A 24,830-nucleotide genomic window follows, 5' to 3' on the forward strand; every position below is an offset into this window, starting at 1 on the left:
CCTTTTTCACCTGCTATCAGCGGGTGTTTCGATAGGCTCTCTGGATTACAGTGGCGCTTGATAGAAAATGGGATCTGGGACTCTGATGTCCAAGTAGCACTGGCTGATATGATTACTGATGTCATTCAGTCAGTTAGTGCAAGCACCATAAAAACTTTACTTCTAGGAGGTCAGGACCAATTAAATGATGCATCATTCCAGACATACCTTAGCATAGCCGTGAAAAAAATAAGCCCCGTATTGGGAGACTCTTTCTCAACCAGCTTTGCTGCTGCTCTTAATGTCACCCATGAGGAGTGTGAAAGCGCTGTGGTGCTGACACAGATGATTGAGCAGGAGATCTCAAATAAAGTCAACTCGGGTTGGGTTCTAGTCCCAGAAAACCCGGATTCTATTTATGTCACCAGAAAAATAACAAACATAAAAAACCTCAGATGCATGGTTTCTCATGCTTTCTCATGTCTGAAGAGTTATAAAGGTAAGCTGAGCGGCCTGTTCATGAGGGGGGCTTTACCCACTTCCTTTAGTTCAAGTGATGAGAGTCTTGAATCCAAGCTCTCTGAGATGGGAACAATTAAAGAAATAAGTATGGCTCTCATGAGGTGGAGTACAGACAGAGAGATAAGTAAAGATGACCAGGACTGTCACATAGAACTGCAACCCGTGGAGGAAAAAGAAAGTGATGAGTTTGCAGAAGCTGAGGAGAAAGCTCAAAGTGATGTTGAAACAATCCTCAACAATCTGAATTATTTACATGATGAAGATGATGCAGATAAAGCTGCAGTTGACATTGTAAATGTGTTAATTGCTAACATTGAGTATCCTGATGCAGAAGATATCACATTAAGTGAGAAGTGTAGCTCACCCAAGCCTGCTTTTGATGTGGACCTGGTGATCAAAAAGGTGAAAGACTTTTTTGCATCATGCGCCCTAATTATAAAACCAGATGAAGTAAAACAACACTTCTTCAGGTTTGCTAAAAAGGAATTTGAAAAAATGAACAGTGAGCTGAAAGATCATTTGAAGAAAAGCAAAGGATTTTTGACCTTTCAGAGACAACAGGCAAACTCCCCGGAGAGTGAGAGAGCTGACTCCAGGAAAAGCGAACACATGAATCCCTCAGAAATTCCCAGAAAATCACCAACCTTAGAAACCACAGTTGAAAGTTCTTCTCCGCTCAAATTTACAACGGTCGTGCCGGTTCTGAATAAACTGTTTAGTAAATTAACCCAGGCAGGACATCTTGACCTGACAAGTAAGGAGATGTTTTCAAGGGAGTTGACAGAAAATGTGTACGGCCATGTCGAGTCAACATATCCAGCCCCCACGATGCAAATGGGTAAAAGTCTCTCAGACTTCTCTAAGACTTCACAGGGTGACTGTAATGTACCCTCTGCTCCTGAGGTGCCATATGTGCTCGTAGAAGATTCAGTGGAAAGGTTCTTACAAAACCTTCTTTTCTGGTTGGAGAATGAAACTTTAACCCAAACTATTATAAATGACAAAATTTCTGGTGCCGTGGAAGATATAGTAAGAGTGCTGACCCCATCAAAGGAAGAAGTTATGATTGGACCAGATGCTGGTGAAACAAGCGACAGACTGTTTACATCACGGTCAAGTCCAGTTACTGATCTCACCAATCAGCCAGTCTGTGTGAGTGCAGAAGACCCGAACCTGGTTTCAAATACAAGCAGTGATCAGGCATCAGTCTCTGACACTGACCCAACAGAGGGTCAAAGTCAGCCAGCAACCTCTGAAAACCCAGAGGAAGAACTGTCAGAAACATTAGTGTCACCTGATGATAAGCTAATTGCCAATCAATTTAGTACTCTTCTAGCCACGAGAATCGCACAAAATTTACACGAAAATACCAGAAATCTTCTGGATCCAGAAAAATTAGAGTTAGTTATCAACCGTCTGACAGATTTGGTACTTTCTGAAGATAGATGCACCGAATACCTAAAAATTCTTAATAATAACAGGGTTAAATTAGTCAAGGCCACAGCTCCAGACAAGTTCTTCGATGTAATGATATCAGAAGATTCATCTTTTGACGACACTATTCTGATGCATCCAGCAATGAATCTCGGTGATCAGGCATCAGTGTCTCACACTAAACCCACAGAGGGTCAAAGTCAGCCAGCAACCTCTGAAAACCCAGAGGAAGAACTGTCAGAAACATTAGTGTCACCTGATGATAGGCTAATTGCCAAACAATTTAGCACTCTTGTAGCCACGAGAATCGCAGAAAAATTGCACAAAAATACCAGAAATCTTCTGGATCCAGAAAAATTAGAGTTAGTTATCAACCATCTGACAGATTTGGTACTTTCTGAAGATAGATGCACCGAATACCTAAAAATTCTTAATAATAACATAAATAAGTTAGTCAAGGACACAGCTAAAGGCCTTATCAAGGAGTTTGGATCTGCAGACAAGTTCTTCGATGTAATGTTGTCAGAAGATTCATCTTTTGACGACATTATTAGAAAGATCATAAGAAAGAATCTAAGTGTCTTCATGAATCTTCCAAAGAAATCCAAACTTGCCAGGTTTTTTTCAGCAGTGTTAAAAGGTTTTAAGAATTTGTTCAGCTGCTGCTTTAAAGGCAGTACTGATGACTAAATTGTCATCTTGATTTTTTTCAAATACCTCTTTTAAAATCTTAAAGCAGTCTGGCCTCAGAGTTAACATCTGAGGTATATTTTATTTTAAAACTACTTTAATTAGACTGAGAAATATTCTTCATCGTGTCTCCTCGTATTATCGTTACCATCACCCCCCACCGGCCGAGGCAGATGGCCGTCCCTTCTGAGCCTGGTTCTGCCGGAGGTTTCTGCCTGTTCCAGGTAGTTTTTCCTCCCCACTGTCGCCAAGTGCTTGCTCATAAGGGATTATTAATTAATTGGGGTTTTCTTGCTGCTACTGTAGGGTCTCTATCTTACAGTATAAAGCAACTTGAGGAGACGGTTGTGATTTGATGCTATATTACAAATATTAAATTCAACTGAATCTTAAAAACATGTAATATAGCATCACATCACCATCAAATATAGAAATGAAAAATAAAACCAAATAAAAAACCAAACCTACATTGAAAACTGTTTGTGATTTGTCTTGTGCTTTCAAAATATATTGTCAAATATGAAAAGCTGCATTTATATGCTCTGGTCATTAGTGCTGGTATTTTAATGTAAGCAAACACAAGGAACATACACCCATGTGTAAGTACTACAGATGAAGATGCAAAGAAACCATGAAATAATTAATGAAATAGTGAAGTTTATGAATAAAATAAACAACTGTAGCACCGTCTCAGTCTCGTCGAATCGCCCCTCTGCCTCTTCCATTCTAGCATCAACTCTTCTTAACCCTCGTCTAATATGTGCATATTGTTTGTTGTTGTCTTTCCTAAAGTCACAAAGCTCTTTCGGGATGTCCAGGAGGCTGGGCTCGTCTGCATCCATGCCCTCTGTGGCTAACCTTAGCTCGGAGAGTAGCTCCTATCCACGTGGCTTTTCTCTGCCCCTCACATCAGAGGGTCTGCTGTTGTTGGCTCAGGCTGTGAAATCCAGCTCGACTCTGACTCACATCTACATCTGGGGAAACCACCTGGAGGAACCTGTATGCCAGGTACACCCCTCAGATGTCTGTTTCCTAATGCGCACTGAAGTCCTGTTGCCGATCCTGACGGTCTGGGGCCTGCCAGTCAAAAAGTCATGTAGCCAGTCACAGAGGGTGGGGTGCAGGCCGAGTGTTGCCAGCTTGTGAGTGAGTTTGTGTGGGATGACAGTATTGAAGGTGGAGCTGTAAGTTCAGTTGAAATATAAGTACTTTATAATTAAAGTAACACACAAATCTTCAAAAACTAAATCAATCACAACATTAAACTCACCCTGTTTTTGTAGAGAAGGTGTTCAGGCTTTTTCATTATCTCCTGAAACCAGCTGCATTGGATCTTCATCCTTTTTCACTCAGTGAAGTCTTTCCTTTTGTTGTCATTCCTCTGCACTGGAAAACCAAAGTGTGTGAACACAGGTGAATTAAGGGATATTTTTCTAAAGCAGATATAGAGTGATTTTAAGAAATACACACATATCTCTGCTTGTTGTTAGGCTAAAAGCTTGATATAGACATAACAATTTATAACATGTCTGCAGCCTCCCCCACAAGGCACATAACACCCCCGCACACCAGCACTGCACCTATATTATACTTTAATCAAGATATAGTTACGATTTAATCACAATAGGTCACAACAGTGTCACAAACATTTCCCACATACAAGAAATGATCTGCTCAGTATGGCTGTTACGTCCCCAGGCTAGTCTAGGGGTTAGAAGGGACTAACATAGAGGTAAATAGTGAAAGAGGAGCCAAGATGGTAAGTTAAGAGGTTTATTTCTTGCTAGAAATTCAGTTCTAGTTCAGACTGAGGGTTAACTTCAAATAAAATAAATACATAATTATAATAAAGGTCAATTAAATGGACCAATATGGCAAGGCCATGATGATCCACTTGGTAAAGTAAATCCACTTGGCATCTTTCTTGGCCTTCAGACAACAATTCTGATGGCTAAAGATCCAAACGGGACAGGCAAAAAAAAACAACCCCCCCAAAAAAGAATAAACATTGAATGAAAAATGCAAAAGCAGAACTTCCTGTTCAGACAAAAAGTACTGAGATTTCCACAGCACAAAACAAAATAACTATCGCAGTAAATTTAGTGCAGTGTGGATGATTTATGCTGCATTGCCGGGCACAAGTGTCCAGAAACTGTGATATGGAAGGCTGTTGAGGTTCATTTGTGATCCTCTTTTTCATCTGTTATTGGTCACGGGTCAGCAGTCTGGGCCCAATCTTACCCGGGGGAACGCGAGGGCGTTCTCATGCTAGCCAATAGATGTAATCCTCCTGCGAGTCTGTTCTGGGCCTCCTACTGGTAGGACATGCCCAAAACACTCCTCCCAGCAGAAGCCTTTGTCAGATGCTTGAACCAAAGAACTGGTTCCTTTGAATGTGGCAGAGCAGTAACTCGAATTCACTCTGGTCGATCAAGCTGCTCCCCCTACCTTTAAGAAAGAGCCCAGTTACCCATCAGAGGAAACTCATTTTCATTGTTTTATATGTGATGTCATTGTTTTGGTCAGCACCCAGAGCTTGTAACCATAAGTGAAGGTAGGAACATAGATCAGATACTGTCCCAGTATACCCTGGAGGTCGCCACCTGATGAAGCTGACACGAAGCCTGCAAAAAGGCAACCACAGTGGAGACCCTCAACGACCTGGTATCGCTAGAATGTGTCCATAAAAACCAGAAACAGAATCTATGACAAAGAAAGAAGAGGTCCGACTTCTCCCCGGCTGACCTCATACTCCCCAAGGACCCTGACAGGATCACCATGTACACATGAATAGGACCCTATCCCTACTTTTATGGCAGAGCTGCATTGAACGAGCAACCTGACATGTTTCTTATGGACATGTAAAGTAGACGGTTAACAATCTTTTGCTGTGAATGACTTCAGCACTCTTTAAGGCTTTTTAAGCATCAACAGAAACTCTGCTCAAACAAATTTATTAAAATATAAAAATATAAGATCACACAACACATTGAACATTTCTCTTCTGCAACAAGCATGTCTGTTTATGGATGTAATTATTTCAGGAGGCCTAGTAGAAGTCAATGTCTTAAAATATTAGAAATGATTGCCACTAATTGTGTTTGTGATGAACAAACAAAACACTTTCATAAACTTAAATCTTTGCAGTTTAAATAATCTTTTAGTTGTCCATGACGTGCGGTGGAATAAGGGCTTGCAGCAGGTCTTTGTAGGCACATCTGTACCATTACAGTCGATGTTGTAAACTGGTTTCCTCAAACTCTGGAAGACCTCAGCGAGGAACACGTGACCATCCACCTCATAGGGGCTTACATCTGTCTGTTCTGGATGCAGCCGGCCGCTGGATATCAGCTCCTTGAAGGCCTGAAGCACGGAGGGAGCGTGGATCTGTTAGAGGGGCGATGGGATGTTAGAGGAGAAGATGAAACAGACATCTGAGGGGTGTACCTGGCATACGGGCTCCTCCAGGTGGTTTCCCCAGATGTAGATGTGAGTCAGAGTGGAGCTGGATTTCACAGCCTGAGCCAACAACAGCAGACCCTCTGATGTGATGTTGTTTCTGCACACAGACAGCCTTGCACAGAGCACAGGTTGGTGACAGCAGGTCAAGATTAAAGGATTAAAAAAGGATGAAGCTAAAACTGTTTACTTTACAAAGCTTTCTCTGTTTGCTGCTTTGCTCTTCCCCCCCTGGGCCTCTAAAAGCTGGATATTTCAGATCTGTAGTTTTTTCATAATCTTACGCTCTTCAGAATACTTAACCTTTTTTGTGTTTTCCTCAGTCCGAAAAATATATTGAAGCTCATAAAGTCAAAGATATTTGAACCCTTTGAATCATTACGTTCATGGATCTTTTCTTCTCTTCACATTCAAATTCTTAAAGTTATGCAAAAATCAGGTCAATTTAACTTTGTCCTCCTCTGTCCTTGTTAGATGTTGAAAAATCTCTAAGTAATAAAAATTGATCGTTTTTCTTCAGAGATCCTGAATCCCTGAAAGTTACTTTATAAAAGACCCTATATAGTCCTTCTGTGTAAACTTTGTCTCAATGTAAAAAACAAACAATCAGGCTTCTGGTTTCTAAAGTCATTAAAATATCATTAAAATAAGCAGAAAACGTGATTCTGTCTCTGCTGCAAACCTCCATGTGTATCAAAACTGAGCAACCTCTTTACCAAAAGAGTGTGGTTGATTCTGGGGTTGATGCAGGACTCACTCTTTGAGGGTGCTGCGCGGACAGGTGATGGCTTTGCTCAGGTACCCAGCTCCACCATCTCCAATCTGATTGGATGACAGATCTAAAATCTCCAGGGCCCTGTTCTGCTTCAGCATCATGGCGAGATGAAACGCACCGTCACGGGTCACACGGTTGCTACAGAAATCCAAGAAAGACAGATGTATGGTATGAAGAGGAGGAAATGCGCCCTCTGCTGGCTGCTCGACTCGTTTCCTACCTGCACAGGTCCAGGTAGCGCAGGCTGTGGTTCCGCCCCAGGCCTTCAGTGAGCTGCTCTATCCCAGTGTCGGTCATCCCCATCCTCCCCAGGTGGAGCTCCATCAGGCTGCTATTCACTGCCAGCATCTTAGAGCAGTGCACTGCCCACTCCTCCTGAGACACAAAGAGCTGGCTCAGATCAGTCTGCCTCCCTCTGAGTTTTATACCTGGTGTGTGTTTGTACCTGATGGCTGAAGAGCAGCGGGCGGCTGATATCGACAGAGCAAAGAGCCTTGTTTTTCTTCAGCATGATGACGAGCGCTATAATACTGCTGGTGTCCTGTGGGGATCGAGAAAACTCTCAGAAACAGAATGATGTCAGCACCAAACCTTTTTAAAAAGTGAAGCCCATCTACCAGGTCGCAGTCGGCCACTTCCAGCTCCTGCAGCGCGCAGTTCTCCTGCAGCACGCTGGCCAGTTCCAAACCTCCTCCTCTCCCGATCTTGTTACCTGACAGCCTGAGAGAGAGCAGGGTGCTGTTACCCTGCAGAGAGAACGACAGGCGGGGACGTGGCTTCCACATTAGAAACATTGGAGCCACATTAAAAGGAATGAAAATCCAACTGTAAATGAATTCTGCTAAAATCTAGAAGGATCTCATGAGTGAAGAGGAGTCTGGCCAGGATAGAGCTCATTTTAGTTCATGGGGGGTGGGGGTGGGGGGTTAAGCACCTAATTCCTAAGGGAAGAGTAAGAATAAACAGTTTATATGAGAACATATTAAGTGTTAAACCTGCAGGCTGCTGGCGAGGACTTGAGCTCCATTGGCCTGGATGTCGTTAAACATTAAATCCAAACAGCTCAGAGATGATTTCTCCTCCTGCTCAGAGAAAACAAACACGAAATACATCAAACATGAAACATTTTACTTACAGAAAATGATCCACCCATTGCATTTTGTTACCTACTTGCAGGAGCTTAGCAAGGTGTTCAACTCCTTCATTTGTTATGTTGTTGTAGCTCAGATCAAGACCTGGTCACACACACACACACACACACACACACGTAGTTAAAGACAGTTAAACACACCTTGTCTGAATCAGTTCACCTGAATCCGCCAGCTCACCTGTAACACACTCGTTATGTTGGAGACATTTACAGAGAGCGAGGACGTCGTCGTCACTGAGTCTCTGAACCTGTCCGACATTTCCTGGAAGTTTTAGGGTGAACTTCCTGCCACACAGACAAGTTTTCCACGCCAGCAGAGAATCAATGTTTATATGGGAAATGCATTGGAAAAAACACACATCTTTAAAACAGGGTTGTCACACTCAGTTTAGTTAACCAGCCATGTGAGGCCCAAATAGATCTCTAAAAATCTGATATTTGAAAAATCTGATATTTGAAATCTATAAATCTCTCTCTCTCTCTCTCTCTCTCTCTCTCTCTCTATATATATATATATATATATGTATGTGTGTGTGTATATATATATATATATATATATATATATATATGTATGTGTGTGTGTATATATATATATATATATATATACACACACACATACATATATATATATATATATATATATGTATGTGTGTGTGTATATATATATATATATATACACACACACATACATATATATATATATATATATATATATATATATGTATGTGTGTGTGTATATATATATATATATATATATGTATGTGTGTGTGTATATATATATATATATATATACACACACACATACATATATATATATATATATATATGTATGTGTGTGTGTATATATATATATATATATACACACACACATACATATATATATATATATATATATATATATATATATGTATGTGTGTGTGTATATATATATATATATATATACACACACACATACATATATATATATATATATATATGTATGTGTGTGTGTATATATATATATATATATATATATATATATATATATATATATGTATGTGTGTGTGTATATATATATATATATATATATATATATATATATGTATGTGTGTGTGTATATATATATATATGTATGTATATATATATATATATTAGGGGTGCAACGATACACAAAATTCACGGTTCGGTTCGGTTCGATACTTTGGTGTCACGGTTCGATATTTTTTCGATACAAAAAAAATGTTCATGCCTTTTTATTAATTTGTCATTTATTAAATTTTCACGGCACATTCTGCACCACATCTCTGTGCGTTCATCATTTGTTTGAAGCCAGCTCACCTCCTGCAACCACTTTTCCGAGAATACGTGCTTCTTTTGTGGTTCGGACTCCTTCTGACATTTCTTTGGAGGTGGAGGAACATCACAGTAATTGCTTAAAGGAGCTTCTTCGACATCTTTAAGAGTTCTAAACAAATGTCTGTCCTCCTCCTGAAAATCTTATGTACGCAAACACGCGTTGCAACTTCTTATCTTGTGCGGGTTTTTATTTTGACAGCGAATGCGCACCTGCGGACCACTTATGTGCAGCCCTGGTTATTTAGCTCGTCATATTGCAGCCACAGAAATTCTTTTGTCCATGAAACCATAAAGCTGCACTTTCTTTTTGCCTTATAGTCTGATTTGTCATAACCTTTCCGTTTTGTCACTTCTTCACCCTGACCTGTCTTATTTGGCTCAGCAGAACTAAAATATATATCCTGCTGCTTTTACACACGCACTTACATAACGCTCAGCGATTCTCTGCGCGATCAACCTCTCACATGTTTAAGCTGCGGGAGATTTCACTTGTCATGTTTGCATAGTAAGCTAACGATTGATAAGACGATGTCAGAGGAATTGGTGCGCAAATTATCATCACTCACCAATCAGTACTGTCGCTCTCTATACACAGTTCACGCGATTGCAAAGTGAAAGCAAAAAACAAGCGCAAATTCAAACGCGATTTCAGTAAGTCACATATTGACAGTGGCCGATGCCAATGACATAATTACCCAGCTACATTTCCGAAAGAATGCAAAAGCATTGACATATAGTTTTCCTTCCTACGATAGGCCGACGGGCAGGGCAGAGATAGATTTTGGTAGCCCGACTGGAAAAAAGCCCCAGGACGTCGGGCTAGCGATTTTGCGAGCCCTGTATCTGATTGAGGAATCACTCATCTTTGGAAAAGAGAGTTTATTATGGAGAAATGTCTCTTTCCAAAATAAAAGCTATACTATACGCTTCTTCTGGGCTATATTCTCAGCAGCATATTAAACATATCAGGTCCCCATAAGGAGAATCATGTGCTAACGGCTGTCTAAATGACTCGGGTAAAGTTTGTAGCATGCCTGCTTGTTTTTGTCTGCTTCCACTTGTCTTTGCACTAGGATGATGTCGGAGTAAATGTGCAGTCATATTGGTTGTGTTCCCACTAGTGCTGTCAGCGTTAATCTGAAATGACATTAACGTCACAACACGGCAAATCTCCGTTAACGAGCTACCGCGGATCACCTCATGAGTGGGGCTGGAAGACGTCAACACATTAACGAGCTAACTGCGCTAACACACTAGTTCCCACCAATTGAGCATTGCTGGCACATCCAACATACTGTTTTACTTTTGTCCATGACGCGCTTACCTTCAGGGTCATACATCACATGAAAACCAAAATAGTTCCAAACGCCAGATCTGAATGAGGGTGGGGGAGGTTCAATTTGCCATGTTGCAACTAGCCTAGCTTCTGTCTCACTAGCTTGCCCTGCGCTCAGTGAATCTGTGTTCGACTACTCCGCCTAGGCTGCACTGTCGAGCGCAGATCCACTGAGCGCTCAACACAGACAGCATCGTCAGAAGGAAAGTTGATAAAATAAATTAAAAATGTTGTATCGTTCGATACATATGCGTACCGAACCGAAAGCACTGTATCGAACGGTTCGATATCGATACGAGTATCGTTGCACCCCTAATATATATATATATATATATATATATATATATATATATATATATATATATATATATATATATATACATATGTGTGTGTGTGTGTGTGTGTGTGTGTGTGTGTGTGTGTATGTATATATATATATATATATATATATATATATATATATATAATTGTGAATAATTTTCACAACATTTAACCAGGTAACTGGTCAAGCACTTTTTTAACCACCTGGTTATTTTAATACTGGGTGTGCTTAGTATGAAATATGAAACACTTCATGGGGATCAAGTGGTAATAAAATAATTCTAAAAAGTGCCAAGTGAGTGAGTGAATTTACTAAGAGATTTAAATGTGTTTAAGTCCACAGTAGTATTAACCGGTAACGTTAACCCACTAAAATCTTCACTTTTGGTGCCCTAAAGCAGCGGTCTCCAACCTTTTTTTGCGCCACGGACCGGTTTGTGCCCCACAATATTTTCACGGACCGGCCTTTAAGGTGTCGCGGATAAATACAACAAAATAAAACTAGTACCGGTACCGAAAAAAGGAGGATTTATTCATAACACACGTGAAAAGACCCAGGAAAACCGAGTAAACGATAAAAACGATAACAAAATAACGCTGAAAACCGATAAAAACCCTGAAAACTATACATTTCACACCTGAGCCTCAACTCTCGCGGCCCGGTACCAAACGACTCACGGACCGGTACCGGTCCGAGGCCCGGGGGTTGGGGACCGCTGCCCTAAAGTTACATTGGAGTTTAAAGTGTAAACGCTTACCCCGTTAACGGCGTCTTCTTCAATGACTGTGAAACGTACGGATTCACTTTTACCTTTCTCTCAGCGCACACGGCTTTATAAAGCTCTGACATGCTTTGGGCCGCCATCACTAGACACTGTTTGAGTCGCTATGGCAACACAAGGGACGGCAGCCGCGGAGGTACAAACAAGTAACGGGAGCGAAATTTTAACGTAAGGCGGATTTTTGATAGAAGATGAAAGAAAAAAAAAGAAAAAAACTTTAAAATCATAAAAAAAAATAGAAAATGGCTAATTAACAAGAAATAAACATTCTAAGAGAAAATAATATTTCCAATTTATTAGTTTCAATTTTAAATTCAGGAGAACACAAATTCAAATTGTTTTTTTTGTTTTTTTGAAAATAAATTGTTTTAGGAAACAAAATGGATGCATTTACAAGAACACAAATGAATAAAAGTCAATAGTCAAAGAGAATTGAAACAAATTTTGAGTTTTAATCTATTTTTTGTATTTTAAAATATGAAATATATTGCGATAAAACTTTAAAAAATTAATCCTTTAAAGGATTGTCCTCAGTTTGTCTTTAAGTCAGTGTTCTGTGGTTTTTAAGAAGCTACATGAAATATTTTAAAATCATCACTGAAGATAATGTATAATTAAATTATTTGCATTATTTGGCTAGACAGCATTTTTGAGCAATTCCAGTTATTTCCTCACTCCTAAAATACTTTTAATTGATCGGACACTTGTGTTATTTATATATTACCAATCATAAGTATTACATTTATTTATGACAAGAAACTGCAGTTCCTTAAATAGTATCCACTGAGTTCTAGACACTTTGCTCAGTAACTGTTTTATTGCAATGTGGATGCTTTCAGAACATACTGATTAGATTATAAATCAAATTACATCCTGTAAACAGGTGGTTCTGCTTGAGAAAAACAACAAAAACATCTGCAGTGACATAAAGAACAAAAAAGTAAAAATGTCATAATAAACTGACAAACAGCAGTCCGATTGTCCCTTTTTTGTCGGTCTTTATTTTCCTGCTGCTGTTGTACATTTTTCATACAGTAGTGAACTTTGTATATGTAATTCACAAATTTGTACAAGTAATGCAGACATTTTACCTAAAACAAAAAAACCAAATGAAATAAACAAACAGCTACGGTCATGTTAATAGAAATGCATTTTTCACTCTTTCACACTGAAACAACTGATTTACTTAAAAAAGAAAAAAGAAGAATAAAAAGAGCCTCTATTACATCAATGAAGCCACCATTATCACATATCACTGCAGGGTGGAACATTTATTGCTTGATAAATAAAGATGTTACATCTTATGATACCAAAGCTCCTATTCACTACGCTAACTATTAAAACGGAGTTGTACTGTATCAGAGTTATTCTTTACAAGCGTTACTCCATCAAACAAAAGGAAGCTGTAATAGAAAAAACTAACAAACAAACAAAAAACTGCAGCCACGACATCCACGTCGGAGAAAATGTTGTGTGAAGTTAGAGGACTTTAAAGGTACTTTTTGTAAAAAAAAAGAAAAAGAAACAAAAAGTGTAATGCAAACGTTCACCACCAGGAGGTGGTGTTTCACCAGGAAGCACAGTTACCCGCCTCAAACAGCGCCACCTTCTTCTGTGTAAGTTTAAAATGATATCTGATCAGACCTCTAGCTTATCTAAAGTTTCTGTTCGCTTTATAAAAACACTACAGTCTTTTAGCTACCAAACGAGCCAGGTCAGTGTGACAGACAGGACACTATACTGACTCACTGCTCCACCTTGTGGTCCAAAGTGGTATTACAGGAGTACGGCTCAGCCTAGCTTTAGCTGACATCTCTGCCACAAAATACAAAGATGTTGATTTCCATCCGTCTGTGTATCCAGATCACGGTTGTGGGGTCTGTAGTCTAAGGAGACCTTCCTCTTCCAGCCACTTAATCCAGCAGACAGTCCCGAAACACCTCGCTAAAGGAGGAAGCTGAACTACCTAAACTGACTCCTCCTACCCTGAGCTAATCGCCCTCTCTCTAATGGAGATCCCAGAAATCCATAGGAGGAAACTCCTTTTTTCATTGCTGCTTATTCCCTTGAACTCATTCTTCTGGTCAGATCTACAACAATTCACGCTCACAGTAACCCAACACGCTCGTCTTTGGACTTGTAAATCATCTTCACACAACGGGCTGTTTTTACAAAAAGCACCTTTAAGCGGTTTGAAGCAGGTCAGTCGCTGTGAATCAAAGCTTCACTTTCTACAGTAGAAGAAAATGTAGAATCAGTTTCTTTTTTCACACACTTCACCATTAAGCTGGGAAGTGAAATGAGGAACTTGGATCAGAACGTCAGACATCTGAACAACGGTAAATTGTACAGATCTGCTGATTGGGCTTTCTCCCCCCCTCCCTTCCCTCCTGATTCTGACATCTGCTGATTGAAAAGACAGCACAAGTAATCAAACTGGTTATCTTTATGTGTACAGCTGGTTAATGCTGGGAGAAAACTGGTTACATCTGGTAAACCCAAACAGTGGATTTTACAGGGAGAATGTAGTTTAACTGCGACTCCAACGAACAGTTAGCAGGTCATTCAAAGAAGTGAAACAGGTTTAAGCACAACAGCATGAAATCATCAGTGCTGATCATGACGTCACTGCTGAACACAAAGAGAGAATCTTATTGGGATTCTTCAGGTTATAATAATTTGATTCTGCCTTTTATTGCCGCTCGTTCCTCCTCTCTGCCAAGGAAACAAAAATCTTCATTAGAAAAATAACTGATCTGTTTTTAGCCTCTTTCAGATCTCCATCACACTCCTTTTTTTCTCAAGCTCAAGACTGGCGTCACACAACAGTATCGGCCCACTGACACGGTTAAACTGCATTTTGTTTGCCATATGACCCGTTTGAGGAGGAGGAGCTGTAAATCGTCCTGCTGGATCATGAATTTCATTTCACTTCTACTAAAAATATGGGCATTTTTAAAAAGGATGACTGGGTCAGGTTTTATTCTTATAGTTTTGACCAGTAAACCAACTCAACTGAAGCCACGCTGCTTCTTTAAGGGTTTATGTTTTGGGAGGAGGAGGAGGAGGGGGTTATAGCTTCATTTGATGCTTTTTGCATCAGTGTTAATTTGATGGAAACGCTCGTCTGTAAATATGTTAGAATCTAAGTGATTTTGATAATAAACCAAAAAACAGACCATGAGCTGTGAATCTGATCGTCTGTTTCTCATACGTCACAATTTTAAAAAAAAATACTGGAAAGTTTTTTTTATTATTGCAAAATATTAAATGTGTGCACGCCGGCGCATCATTTTTCTGGTTTTTTCCACGTACAAATTGTGGTAACCACATCACATGTTTCTAGTTTCAGCCTCTGAAATGCAGAACTTGGTGCTTTTCTCCATTTTAAGTCACAGAGAGCTGAAAGTCTTTGGGTTTTGGGAAGTATGGAAGACAAAAAAGACTTCTGAGGATTCTGCTTGAGACTTTTTTGACAAATAATAATCACGTAATGCGATTAATTTATTTAAAAAGTCTGAAAACGCTCCCATCACTGTCTGTCCTACTGGATTTAACTGAATGTGGCGACATAAAGTTTGGATTATATTTTGCCGTCCGTCGTCCAAAATATTTTGTCTAACCTTGATGTTAGTTTCTAACTCGACTGCTCGCATTTCCTGTTTGTACCACAGGTTGAAATGATGGTCAAAACTATGAAAATAAAGCCCGAGTTGGACCAAATTGTCTTTGTCTTGTAGATTATCTTTACAAATGTTGATTTTTTATCCTGAACATGAGCACTGACTTCATGCCAATCAGTGAGTGACTGTTTAAAACTGAAGTTTAGTTCTGATCAGTGTTACTCAGGCCTCACTGCTGGGGGGGCATGTTGTCCATGTTGTCCACCGTCTTGATGATGACAATCTGCTCCAGCGTCTGTGCGGGCAAAGGCGGCGGCCGCAGCTGCTCCACCAGCGCGTGCAGCGTGTCCGAGTTGATGGTCTGCTCCTGATCGGCGTCGAATGTCACCTGCTCTGCGGCGGTGAGAGGGGTGTGCGTGGGCTCCGCCTTGAAGTCCTGGATGATGGCGGCGGAGTCCGTGACGCTGTCGGCGGTCACGCCGGCGGCGGTCGCGGTCGCAGCAGAGTCAGTGGCGGCGACGTCGGAGGCGGCCGCGGCGGGGTCGGTGGCTTTGGGGTTGGGAGTGGCCGGTTCAGGGTTGGCCGGCTCGCCCTCGGGGATGGAGCCCAAACCTTTGCTCTCCTGGGAGAGCTTGCTCTGGACGAAGGCCACGGGATGGCTGGTGGACAGCAGGACCACTGCTCAAACACACAAAACCCAGTCAGACAGTCACTGCTGAGCAGCCAGAAGACAACATGGAAGCAACAGTTTTACTGCCTGTTCTTTAAAACGCCCCAAAGCAGAATTGGGAGCTTTGCTGTTGTGCCTTTAAGCACTGCACACTTGTTAACCCTTTAAGACCTACCATAGAACCAAGTCCGCCAGAGCTTATATTATATTTTTACATGCTGTAGAGCCATTTTTGGGAGCATTTCAAGTTGCTATACATCAATACAACCATTACAGCCTAAATTTTAATAATATGTCTGCATTAAGTGCATAGTAATTACATAAATTGCAAAAAGGTGCAATAAACTACAAAAAAATTGAAAATCGTTTTTGCTTTTTTAACATATATTTCTAGTTAGAGAAATTTAAGAGGCTTATCCCTCAAAACTGTAAATACAAAAAAGTTGCACAAAATAGTTTCCCACCACAGGAAATTTATTTTAAGTGTCTTCATAGTTTTATTTTTGAAATACACCAATTTTTATATACTGCAGGAAAAACGAAAATAAATATTATGATGCAAATTTGCAAAAAAGCAGATGCATCAAAATAAACTATTTCCAGCAGTGCAATATGAGTCCTAAGCATCCCAGAAACCACACAGAAAGTCATAAAGTCAAACATAACTTTTAAAAACACCAGTATAGGCTCATGAGGCCCAGACGGTAAAAAACTACATTTCCGCGAAAATGACGTCACTTCCGATTTCGGGCAGGTCATGGCGGACATGCAAAAGTTCGCGCTGACGTCTAATCCAATGTATGAAGTGTTATGAACAGCTGATCGGATGAGCAAAGCGTGTTTCTGGAATATTATGTTTTTGTTGCTGCAAGTGCTTTTTATGCAGTTTTTGCAAAGTTATATGTGGAAGGAAACTGTGACTGAGGACAAGCTGATGGCATAAGATGTAAGTACAACTCCTCAGGTTTCATATGCAAAAAAAATTATTGCGCTAGCTTACGTGGTTGCAGAGCTACCGGGATTTAAAAATAGTTACGCAAAACAGAGCGTGCCGCTCCGACCGGTTTTAAAGGGTTAAAGGCAGATCCAACACTCCCATGTTAAGCTTGATTTATAGTCCTGACTCACAACACTGTGTGACTTTGAGCTTGTGCTCTGGTGTGTCAGCTTTACTTTGCCTTCACCAGTGGACTGGACTTTGAGCTAATAAATCTGGAACACCTGTTGTCACAGATGTTGTATCTACACTGGCAGATTATCAACTATTCCATTCTCACTGGGATCACAGCTCGACCTCAAACTCTCCACTGACTCTACATACTGAAGTCTGCCACGTTGGTTTAAAGATGGAGAATAACCCCACATATCTGAAGCGTACAGGCACAGAGATGTAAAATCTCCAGAAACTGGCGCCTTTAATGTGTTGACTTGGTCAGCAACCCCCCGTCCCCCAAAAAAGACACTGAATTCACTTCCTCTATTAGGCACTTCCTCTGTTGCCAGAGAGGAAGTTTCTGCTGCTGGTCTAAGTGGTGCCTCTGCAGGTAGCCTGCACGCTGCAGACAATGGGATGCTTACATGCTGCAGCATCCTGCTTTATTGCACAGGACATGGAAACTTCAAAAAGCTAATGCGAACCAGGATACTGATGCACATGTAAACAGAGATGGGCTTCCAGCCTGAGGGCTGAATCATGCAGTGATACTGAGGCGTGGTTTTTCTGACTGAAGCTGCAAGAAGATCAACACGTCCCAAAACACTTTCAGGGTTCTTATTCAATTAAACTTTAACAGCACTTTAAGACACAGTGGGTTTGAATAAACAGGCTGGCAGCTCACCGGCTCGGGCTCTCTCCTTGTGTTGCCGCACTTCGTCGGCGTGAGCTTTGTCCTGGTGTTTGATCATGTTCTTCACGCTGGCAAATCTGTTTCCACAGAGCAGGCACTGCACGCCGCTGTTCCCCTCTGCAAACACCACGAGAACACATTTAAATACCGCAGCCAATCGGTTTCTGGATCTCTGTTTATACCCTGATTGGTCAGAAACTGTGTGGAGCTGCGAGCGTGCTCTTTATAACTCACTTCATTAGCTCTTCCACACCCGTTTGAGGCACATTTTTAAAATAGTTTCATTATGTCAATAAAGCACATTTTAGGTTATGAGCTCTCCTGAAAGACAGCCGCAGTTAGCAGTAGGATCCTGGTGTGATACTGGTGACTTTCAGTCCCATTGAACCACTCTTTAAATGTTTGGCGTAACAAACAAAGCTTTAAACTCACCCGGGTGAAGTCGCCGTATGTGTTTCTTCAGTTCAGATGATGTGACAAATTTGGGCTGCGAACATTTGTACGGAGTCTCGCCTGAAACGCACAGAAATACAGAAAAATGTCTGTAAAGTCTATTTGCCCAGTGCGGCAGGAAACCAGAGCAGCGCGTCCTTTCATTTGCACGTCTCTCACCAGTGTGTTTACGTGTGTGGGCAATGAGAGAGGAAGACACAGAGAAGGACATGCCACACAGGTCGCACTGGTACGGTTTCTCCCCAGTGTGTCGTCGCTTGTGGTACGTCAGCATGCTGGACTGAGCGAACGCCTGGCCGCAGATGTCACAGACGTACGGTTTCTCCCCGCTGTGCAGTCTGTGGGAACCGTGTTAAAATTCAACTTTATTCATAGAGCAACAACTCACAACAACAAGTGCTTAAAAAAGTCACAGGTGAGAACCAAATAATCACCTACACACGTGCGCCACCCGGCAACCACATTTTTCTTCAGTGGCCCTCAGACCAGCAGAACTGTTACTATAGAAACTACTGGGTAGTTTAACCTACAATAGGTTAATGTTATTAGTTCTGCCACTCGGAAACACCCTCGTGTGTGCGAGAGCAAAATAAAGATCTTTAACTAGCTCCTCGGTGGAAGCAGACCAGCAGCTGACTCGTTACGTCAGTCATGTGTAATAAAAGGAAAGCTCAAGTGAAGGTGGGTTGCATGCAGATACGCAGGCTCTTGGGCCTCAGCTCCTTCCACACTGACGTACCTGATGTGTATTTTATAATTGGACGAGGTAGCAAACTTGAAGCCGCAGCGCTCACAGGTGTACGGCTTCTCCTCGCCGTGGTGCATTCGGCGGTGAGCGACCAGCTGGCACTTCTGAGCGAAACACTTGTCACAATCGGCACAATTGAACGGCTTCTCGCCTGCAACAGAGAAACAAGGACGCTTGTTATACGTATGTTACATTATCTCTGCCAGCTGATGGGTTAAAAGGTTTTCCACTTATCTGGTGACAGACACCGGTCTTCACATCCACGTTGCACATACTTTCATTTTAACTCAAAGGTTTGCTGAGCGATACGATGCATTTCTGTTCCAAACTTAGACTCGTGCTTGTGCTCAACATCCTATGTTTGTCTTCCTGCTTCCGGAGCTTGTTTTTGCAGCTCAGGAAGCAGAAAGTATGGGACAGCTCTGTGACACAGAGGGAGGATTCTGCTGCAGAGGACGTGCAAACGTCTTACGCATTTAAATGTCACAGAAAAGCACCGGAGCGCCAGTTTGACGTGTTTAATACGTGTAAGAAACTTTTCTTCTGTTTATCAAGCTGATTTCAACCAAAGTTTTCACTGAAATTATGAGTAAAACCAGCACACAGGCATCCACACTCGGAGTCAGGTGACAGGAAATTACAGAGAATTGATTAGAAACAATGCAGTAGGGTTACAGACCAAGGTTATTATCGTTAACGAAAACTAACGAAATAACGAAAACTAGAAGTGAAAAAACATTTTCGTTAACGGAAATAAAAATAAAAACAAAAAAAGGAAAACTAACTAAAACTGGAATGAGTGTTCACAAAACTAACTAAAATTAACTGAATTTATAGCAAAAATATGTTTAGTTTTCATTGATGTGTGCGTGTCATACAATAGTCAAGGGTGAAAATGAAGTTTAGTTTCCAGATTTTTTTCTTGCTGTGTCTCATTATGCCAGCAGGTGGCAGTACGTTAACGAGTCGTCTGTGTTGCTGCTCCGTCCACGCGCAGAATCATGTCAGGAAAAGTCGGGAGCCAGAGTCCAATTTGGGATTACTTTGAATATGACTGTGTTTTGGATAAAGCAAGTGTCTTGTAGTGGAAACAGACAAATTATGAGGGACATTTCTAAAGGGAAAAAAATCCCACAAACCTTAAAGTGCACTTGAAAACAACACAAGAAGGCTAACCTAGCTTACCTTGAGAAGGTAAGGGAGCACACTCAACCCTCATCCCCAGAAAACAGAAGCTAACCCCAGGCAAGGCAGCGTGATGCATCCCGAGACAACAGGACGGGGATATCTACACAACTGTGTGAGTCAATTACCTTCAAAAAGTTTATCAATTCACTTGAACCAAAATTACGAACACCCGGTGCTGCGAGAGTTAATAGTCTCATTGGGGCCAAGATATACATTTTATAGTTTCCTGGTATCAATGGTTGTTCATCTGCCTTTATTTATTTATTTAAAGAACCCATAGGTGGGAATGTGAGTTGTCTGTCTCTGCGTGTTAGCCCTGCGACAGACAGGCGACCTGTCCAGGGTGCAGTATGGTAGCTGGAATAGCAACATACCCAAGGATAAGCAGAATGACTGATATGATGAAACTGGGATTTTGTTACACTTAATTATTGCAAACACAACTAAAACTATAACTGAAACTAATCAAAACTAAACTGAAACTAAGGATTTTCAAAAAAATAAAAACTAAACTAAACTAGCAAACAATTGGTAAAAACTAATTAAAACTGATATAAAATTGAAAATCTGAAGTCAAAACTAAATAAAAATAAAAACTAATGAAAATTACAAAACTATTAAAACCCTGTTACAGACTGTATATAAATGATGGAAGAAGTCCTGTTTTTAAAATAATAAACATGACTCTGTTGGAAGTAAGACTACAAAGTAGCATCTGAGCCCAGAAACTCATCAGGAGATGTTTCGACTGTAAAGGCCTGAACGGTTCAAAAGTTTTTTCTTTTAAAATTTTAATGGTGTCTGAAAGCAGTGACTGAGGTTTTGTTTTATTTTGAAAAACAAAAACAAAAAAAACGTTTGCTGATTAGGGGTTAAAGTTAATGAGATTCAAATCAAAGTAACCGAAGTTTTATTCCGACTAAGAACCTCGCAGGTGGATTTTCTTGTCTTTACACACTTAATTATAAATGAAAATGTGTGTAGCAGCCTCACGTCTTCACAAACCCAGTAACAAAAACACGTGACACTCAGTGCTGAGCTCACCTGTGTGTATGCACAGGTGTGTTTTCAGCTGCGTGGCCTGCCTGAAGGTTTTGGAGCAGAAGATGCAGGCGAACGGCTTCAGCCCCTTGTGGATCTTCTCGTGGCGCCGCAGGCTGCTCACGTCTTTGAACAGTTTGTTGCACTCTGTGCACGACAGCGACATCTCGCCCAGAGCCAGCGCATCCATCTCCCCGATCTCGCCCTCTTCCACTCCCTCCCCCGACTCCTCCTCCTCCGTGCCTCCGCCAATGCTGTCATCCCCCGCCTCCTCCTCGTCGTCGGTCTGTCCCCTGTTTCGGCCCCTGCCTCTCCCGCGGCCTCGCCCTCTCCTCCCCTCTCCGGTGCTCAGCCTCGGCCTCTTCATCCCAGGCTCCTCCTCATCTTCTTCCCCCTGTGAGGGGCTCCAGTCTGCTGAGGTGTCTCCAAAGTCCTTCACGCTCGTATCAGAGTCATCCAAATAGAGTTCTTGACTCTTTAAGCTCCCTCTTCCTCTTCCTCTCCCCCTGCCTCTGCCCCTGCCTCTCCCTCGCCCTCTCCCTCTGTAGCTGTAGATTTTGGGCGTGCCGTCAGCCGAGCTGCTCGCCTCCATCTGCTCGTCGCCAAAACTTTTAGGCTTTCTACCTCTCTTCCTGCCCCCTACTCTCCCGGTGCTCCTCGGCGTGCTTGGGGTGTACTCTTCATCGTCTTCCACAAACATATCTCTGCCCTCATCCTCCTGCTCTCTGCTGACCTTACCTTCCTCCTGCCATTCCCCCGCAACAGAGACTATGGATAGTGGGACTGGGGAGTTGGGGCTGCTTGGGGAGGCGGGGCTGGGAGGCGAGAGACCCGTCTCTTTATCTGCCTCCGACTGTGACGTTTCGCCGAGCTCAGACCAGTGAGGGAACTCCTCCAGATATTTCGTGGCCTCGGTCATTCCTAAGAAGATGGCGGCTCGCCGTACGGCCGCTTGTCGGGTGCTGGAACCAGAAAGAAAAACATTTTACTCAAAGTACCAACTCAAAATTCAGTTCACACGTGTCCCACGCCTATGACCTTCTCATAATCTAACATCATGTGGACTGACTGCAGCATTAACCAATGAAATCATGCTAAAAACATATCCTTAGAAACTAAAGTGGCTGCTTGTGCAGTATGTCACTAAAATGTTGGAGAAGTTGATCACTCCAGAGAATAATCGGTGGGCAACTCCAGGCCTGGAGGACCGGTGTCCTGCAGGGTCAACACCCCTGAGTCAAATGATTAGTTCATTATCAGTGCTCTAAAGAACCTTAAGACATGTTGAGGAGGTCATTTAAATCAGCTGTGTGGCATCAAGGACGCATCTAAAACCTGCAGGACACCGGCCTTCCAGGCCTGGAGTTCCCCACCCCCATTGTACATAAACCTAAAACACTCGCATTGTGAGTTATTGCTTGTTGTTGTTATGGCAACAGCACCACCCAACAGAGCTAGCCAAACGTCAGGTATGAATACCTTAAAGGGGCATCTGCAGAACAAGCATCTAACAGTGCCATGGCAACCAGTGACCACAAAAAGTCAGTCTGGAGTGAAAAATCGGTCAATTTCAAGGCAACTGGTTGAAACAATAACTGATGAGAGTGAGTACGGACACCTGACGTGGGACAAGGCGATAATGCAGCAGAGTGCTACTCAGCAAAGAGAGCCTGAAACAGCTGACCAACCATCAGCAACAAACCGATGACGAACGGATCGCTTCCTGTGCCGATGCCCCTCACTGGACTCCACTTATCACCAACATCATCAAACAACTGGCTCAAGGAGAAACTCAAACTCAGTGCTGCGCTTAATCAAGCAGTCTGCCTGTACAAGCAGGTGAGCTAACGTGAGCTAACGTTAGCTAACACATACGGTCAAAAGGAGTGACTGCAGGAAAAAACTACAGTCAACATAAGCAAACTAGGATCTCTGCTCAAATGACCAAACTGCAAACGTCTCACTTAGCAAAACTCTCCTAGCTAACAAAGCAACATCCTGTCTTGAAGAAGCTACTTTCAGTCCTTGATTCAAAAGAGATCTCCACAGCGTGTAGCACCACACGTTTGATTTTGCAGACCTTTCATAAATAGTTTTTTGTGTCCTCCTGAGATCTTTGGCTTGTTGGCGAACAGGTAAGCCACCATACTACGAAGCCGCCATCTTGATTTGCAGCGATGAAGAAGCCTTCAACGCCACAAAACAACCGAGAACTTATTCACGCAGCTAGCAGGCTAACTGTATCTTGTGTGCTAACTTTAACCCTGTACTGTCTGAAAAACTATTTAGCTAGCTTTCTTAATTACAAAAAAACAAAACCTAAATGAGCTAATGTGAGCCACAACAACAACTAATAATAAGCACATTTTAGCCATCAGTAAATCAGGTAGAGGCACAAAGCAAAGATGTCTCACTAACATTTACTTTCCATAACTTGTATGTATCTGACGTTGGCTTCGTCACATCCAAGTCTACTTTGCTGTCATCCTGTTCATATGTTGAACACTCAGGTTGTTGTGTATACAGATGTAGAACTGTACAGGATGACCCTGCGTAAATGCTATCCGTGTTTTGGCTGATGCAAGCTTCTAAACCCTCACGCTTACCTGCTGAGGTTCATGTGTCCCGTGTAGACGAACTCCAGGAGCTTCTCCAGCGAGTACCGGCTGACCTTGTCGGGGTCCAAAGTCGTGATCTCTTCCCCCTTTTCAGCATGGGAGGAGAAATACTCGCTGAACGCAGCGAGGATGTTACGGTGAGCCCTGAACTCCACGTCCTTCACCATTATGGTGATGTCACACAGAAAGTCCATCTCCCGCTGCTGGTGCAGGCGCTGCAGGAGCAGCTTCCCATGGTTGAAGACATGCGCCATCACTGCTGCTGGAAAACAGGCGAGGGGATCCTCATCACTGACGCATTAGCAACGGGAAAATACAACTTTGCATGAAGGGAGACGTTTCTCCTGTGTTTGAGCCACTGAGCTCCAGGAGCGATGTAAACAAGTTACTGCAGCTACACTTTTATCCAGAGTCTTTTTCCGCACAGTCCACCAAAAATAGCTTTAACCGAGTCCAAGGAAAATAACCTGTTTTTATATAATATAACAGATTTTTCAAAAACTAATTTTGGTGATTGAGGCATTTTTACTAAATTATTATAAACACTCAAAATGGACTAAACTTGTGGAGTCAACCATGAAAAGCCCAATTATTTTATAGCTTTACATGAAGCGAGCCTTGGTACGGTGGGTGTGGCTTCTGTGTCTTAAATACCCATCAAACAGGCCAAAGCGGGGGAAAAGCTGTTGCTTGTAAATGCAATCAATGTTGTTTGAATTATTAGACCTTAGAGATCGACTGAATAGTATTTACTACCTGTTTGAGGCCTTGAATTGTTCTCATACACCCGAGAACATCAAGGGACGACTTCAGTAAGGCTAGATGTTATATTAGCTCATCCATTCATAGCATACAGGGA

At 41.8% G+C, this 24,830-nt stretch overlaps 2 protein-coding genes across 2 annotated transcripts; both read right to left on the reverse strand.

The window, feature by feature from the left end:
• Positions 1-5,328: 5,328 nt before the first annotated feature.
• LOC148101482 (leucine-rich repeat-containing protein 34-like) lies at positions 5,329-11,873 on the reverse strand. The gene is made up of 11 exons (XM_087845512.1): positions 11,760-11,873; positions 8,188-8,303; positions 8,030-8,094; positions 7,855-7,941; positions 7,477-7,605; positions 7,305-7,400; positions 7,080-7,234; positions 6,842-6,997; positions 6,073-6,199; positions 5,801-5,988; positions 5,329-5,389 (listed from the first exon to the last, which is right to left on the reverse strand). The coding sequence occupies exons 1-11, from the start codon at positions 11,864-11,866 to the stop codon at positions 5,329-5,331; spliced, it is 1,287 nt and encodes a 428-aa protein (XP_087701638.1). The 5' UTR covers positions 11,867-11,873.
• A 1,615-nt stretch (positions 11,874-13,488) lies between these two features.
• Positions 13,489-24,227, reverse strand: LOC148101483 (uncharacterized). The gene is made up of 7 exons (XM_087846266.1): positions 23,960-24,227; positions 21,357-22,315; positions 19,116-19,275; positions 18,536-18,714; positions 18,356-18,436; positions 17,915-18,040; positions 13,489-16,084 (listed from the first exon to the last, which is right to left on the reverse strand). The coding sequence occupies exons 1-7, from the start codon at positions 24,223-24,225 to the stop codon at positions 15,636-15,638; spliced, it is 2,220 nt and encodes a 739-aa protein (XP_087702392.1). The 5' UTR covers positions 24,226-24,227; the 3' UTR covers positions 13,489-15,635.
• Positions 24,228-24,830: the final 603 nt, after the last annotated feature.

The sequence above is a fragment of the Neolamprologus brichardi genome, chromosome 9 (genome assembly GCF_056152115.1).
Source record: "Neolamprologus brichardi isolate AB-2024 chromosome 9, ASM5615211v1, whole genome shotgun sequence".
NCBI lineage: Eukaryota > Metazoa > Chordata > Actinopteri > Cichliformes > Cichlidae > Neolamprologus > Neolamprologus brichardi.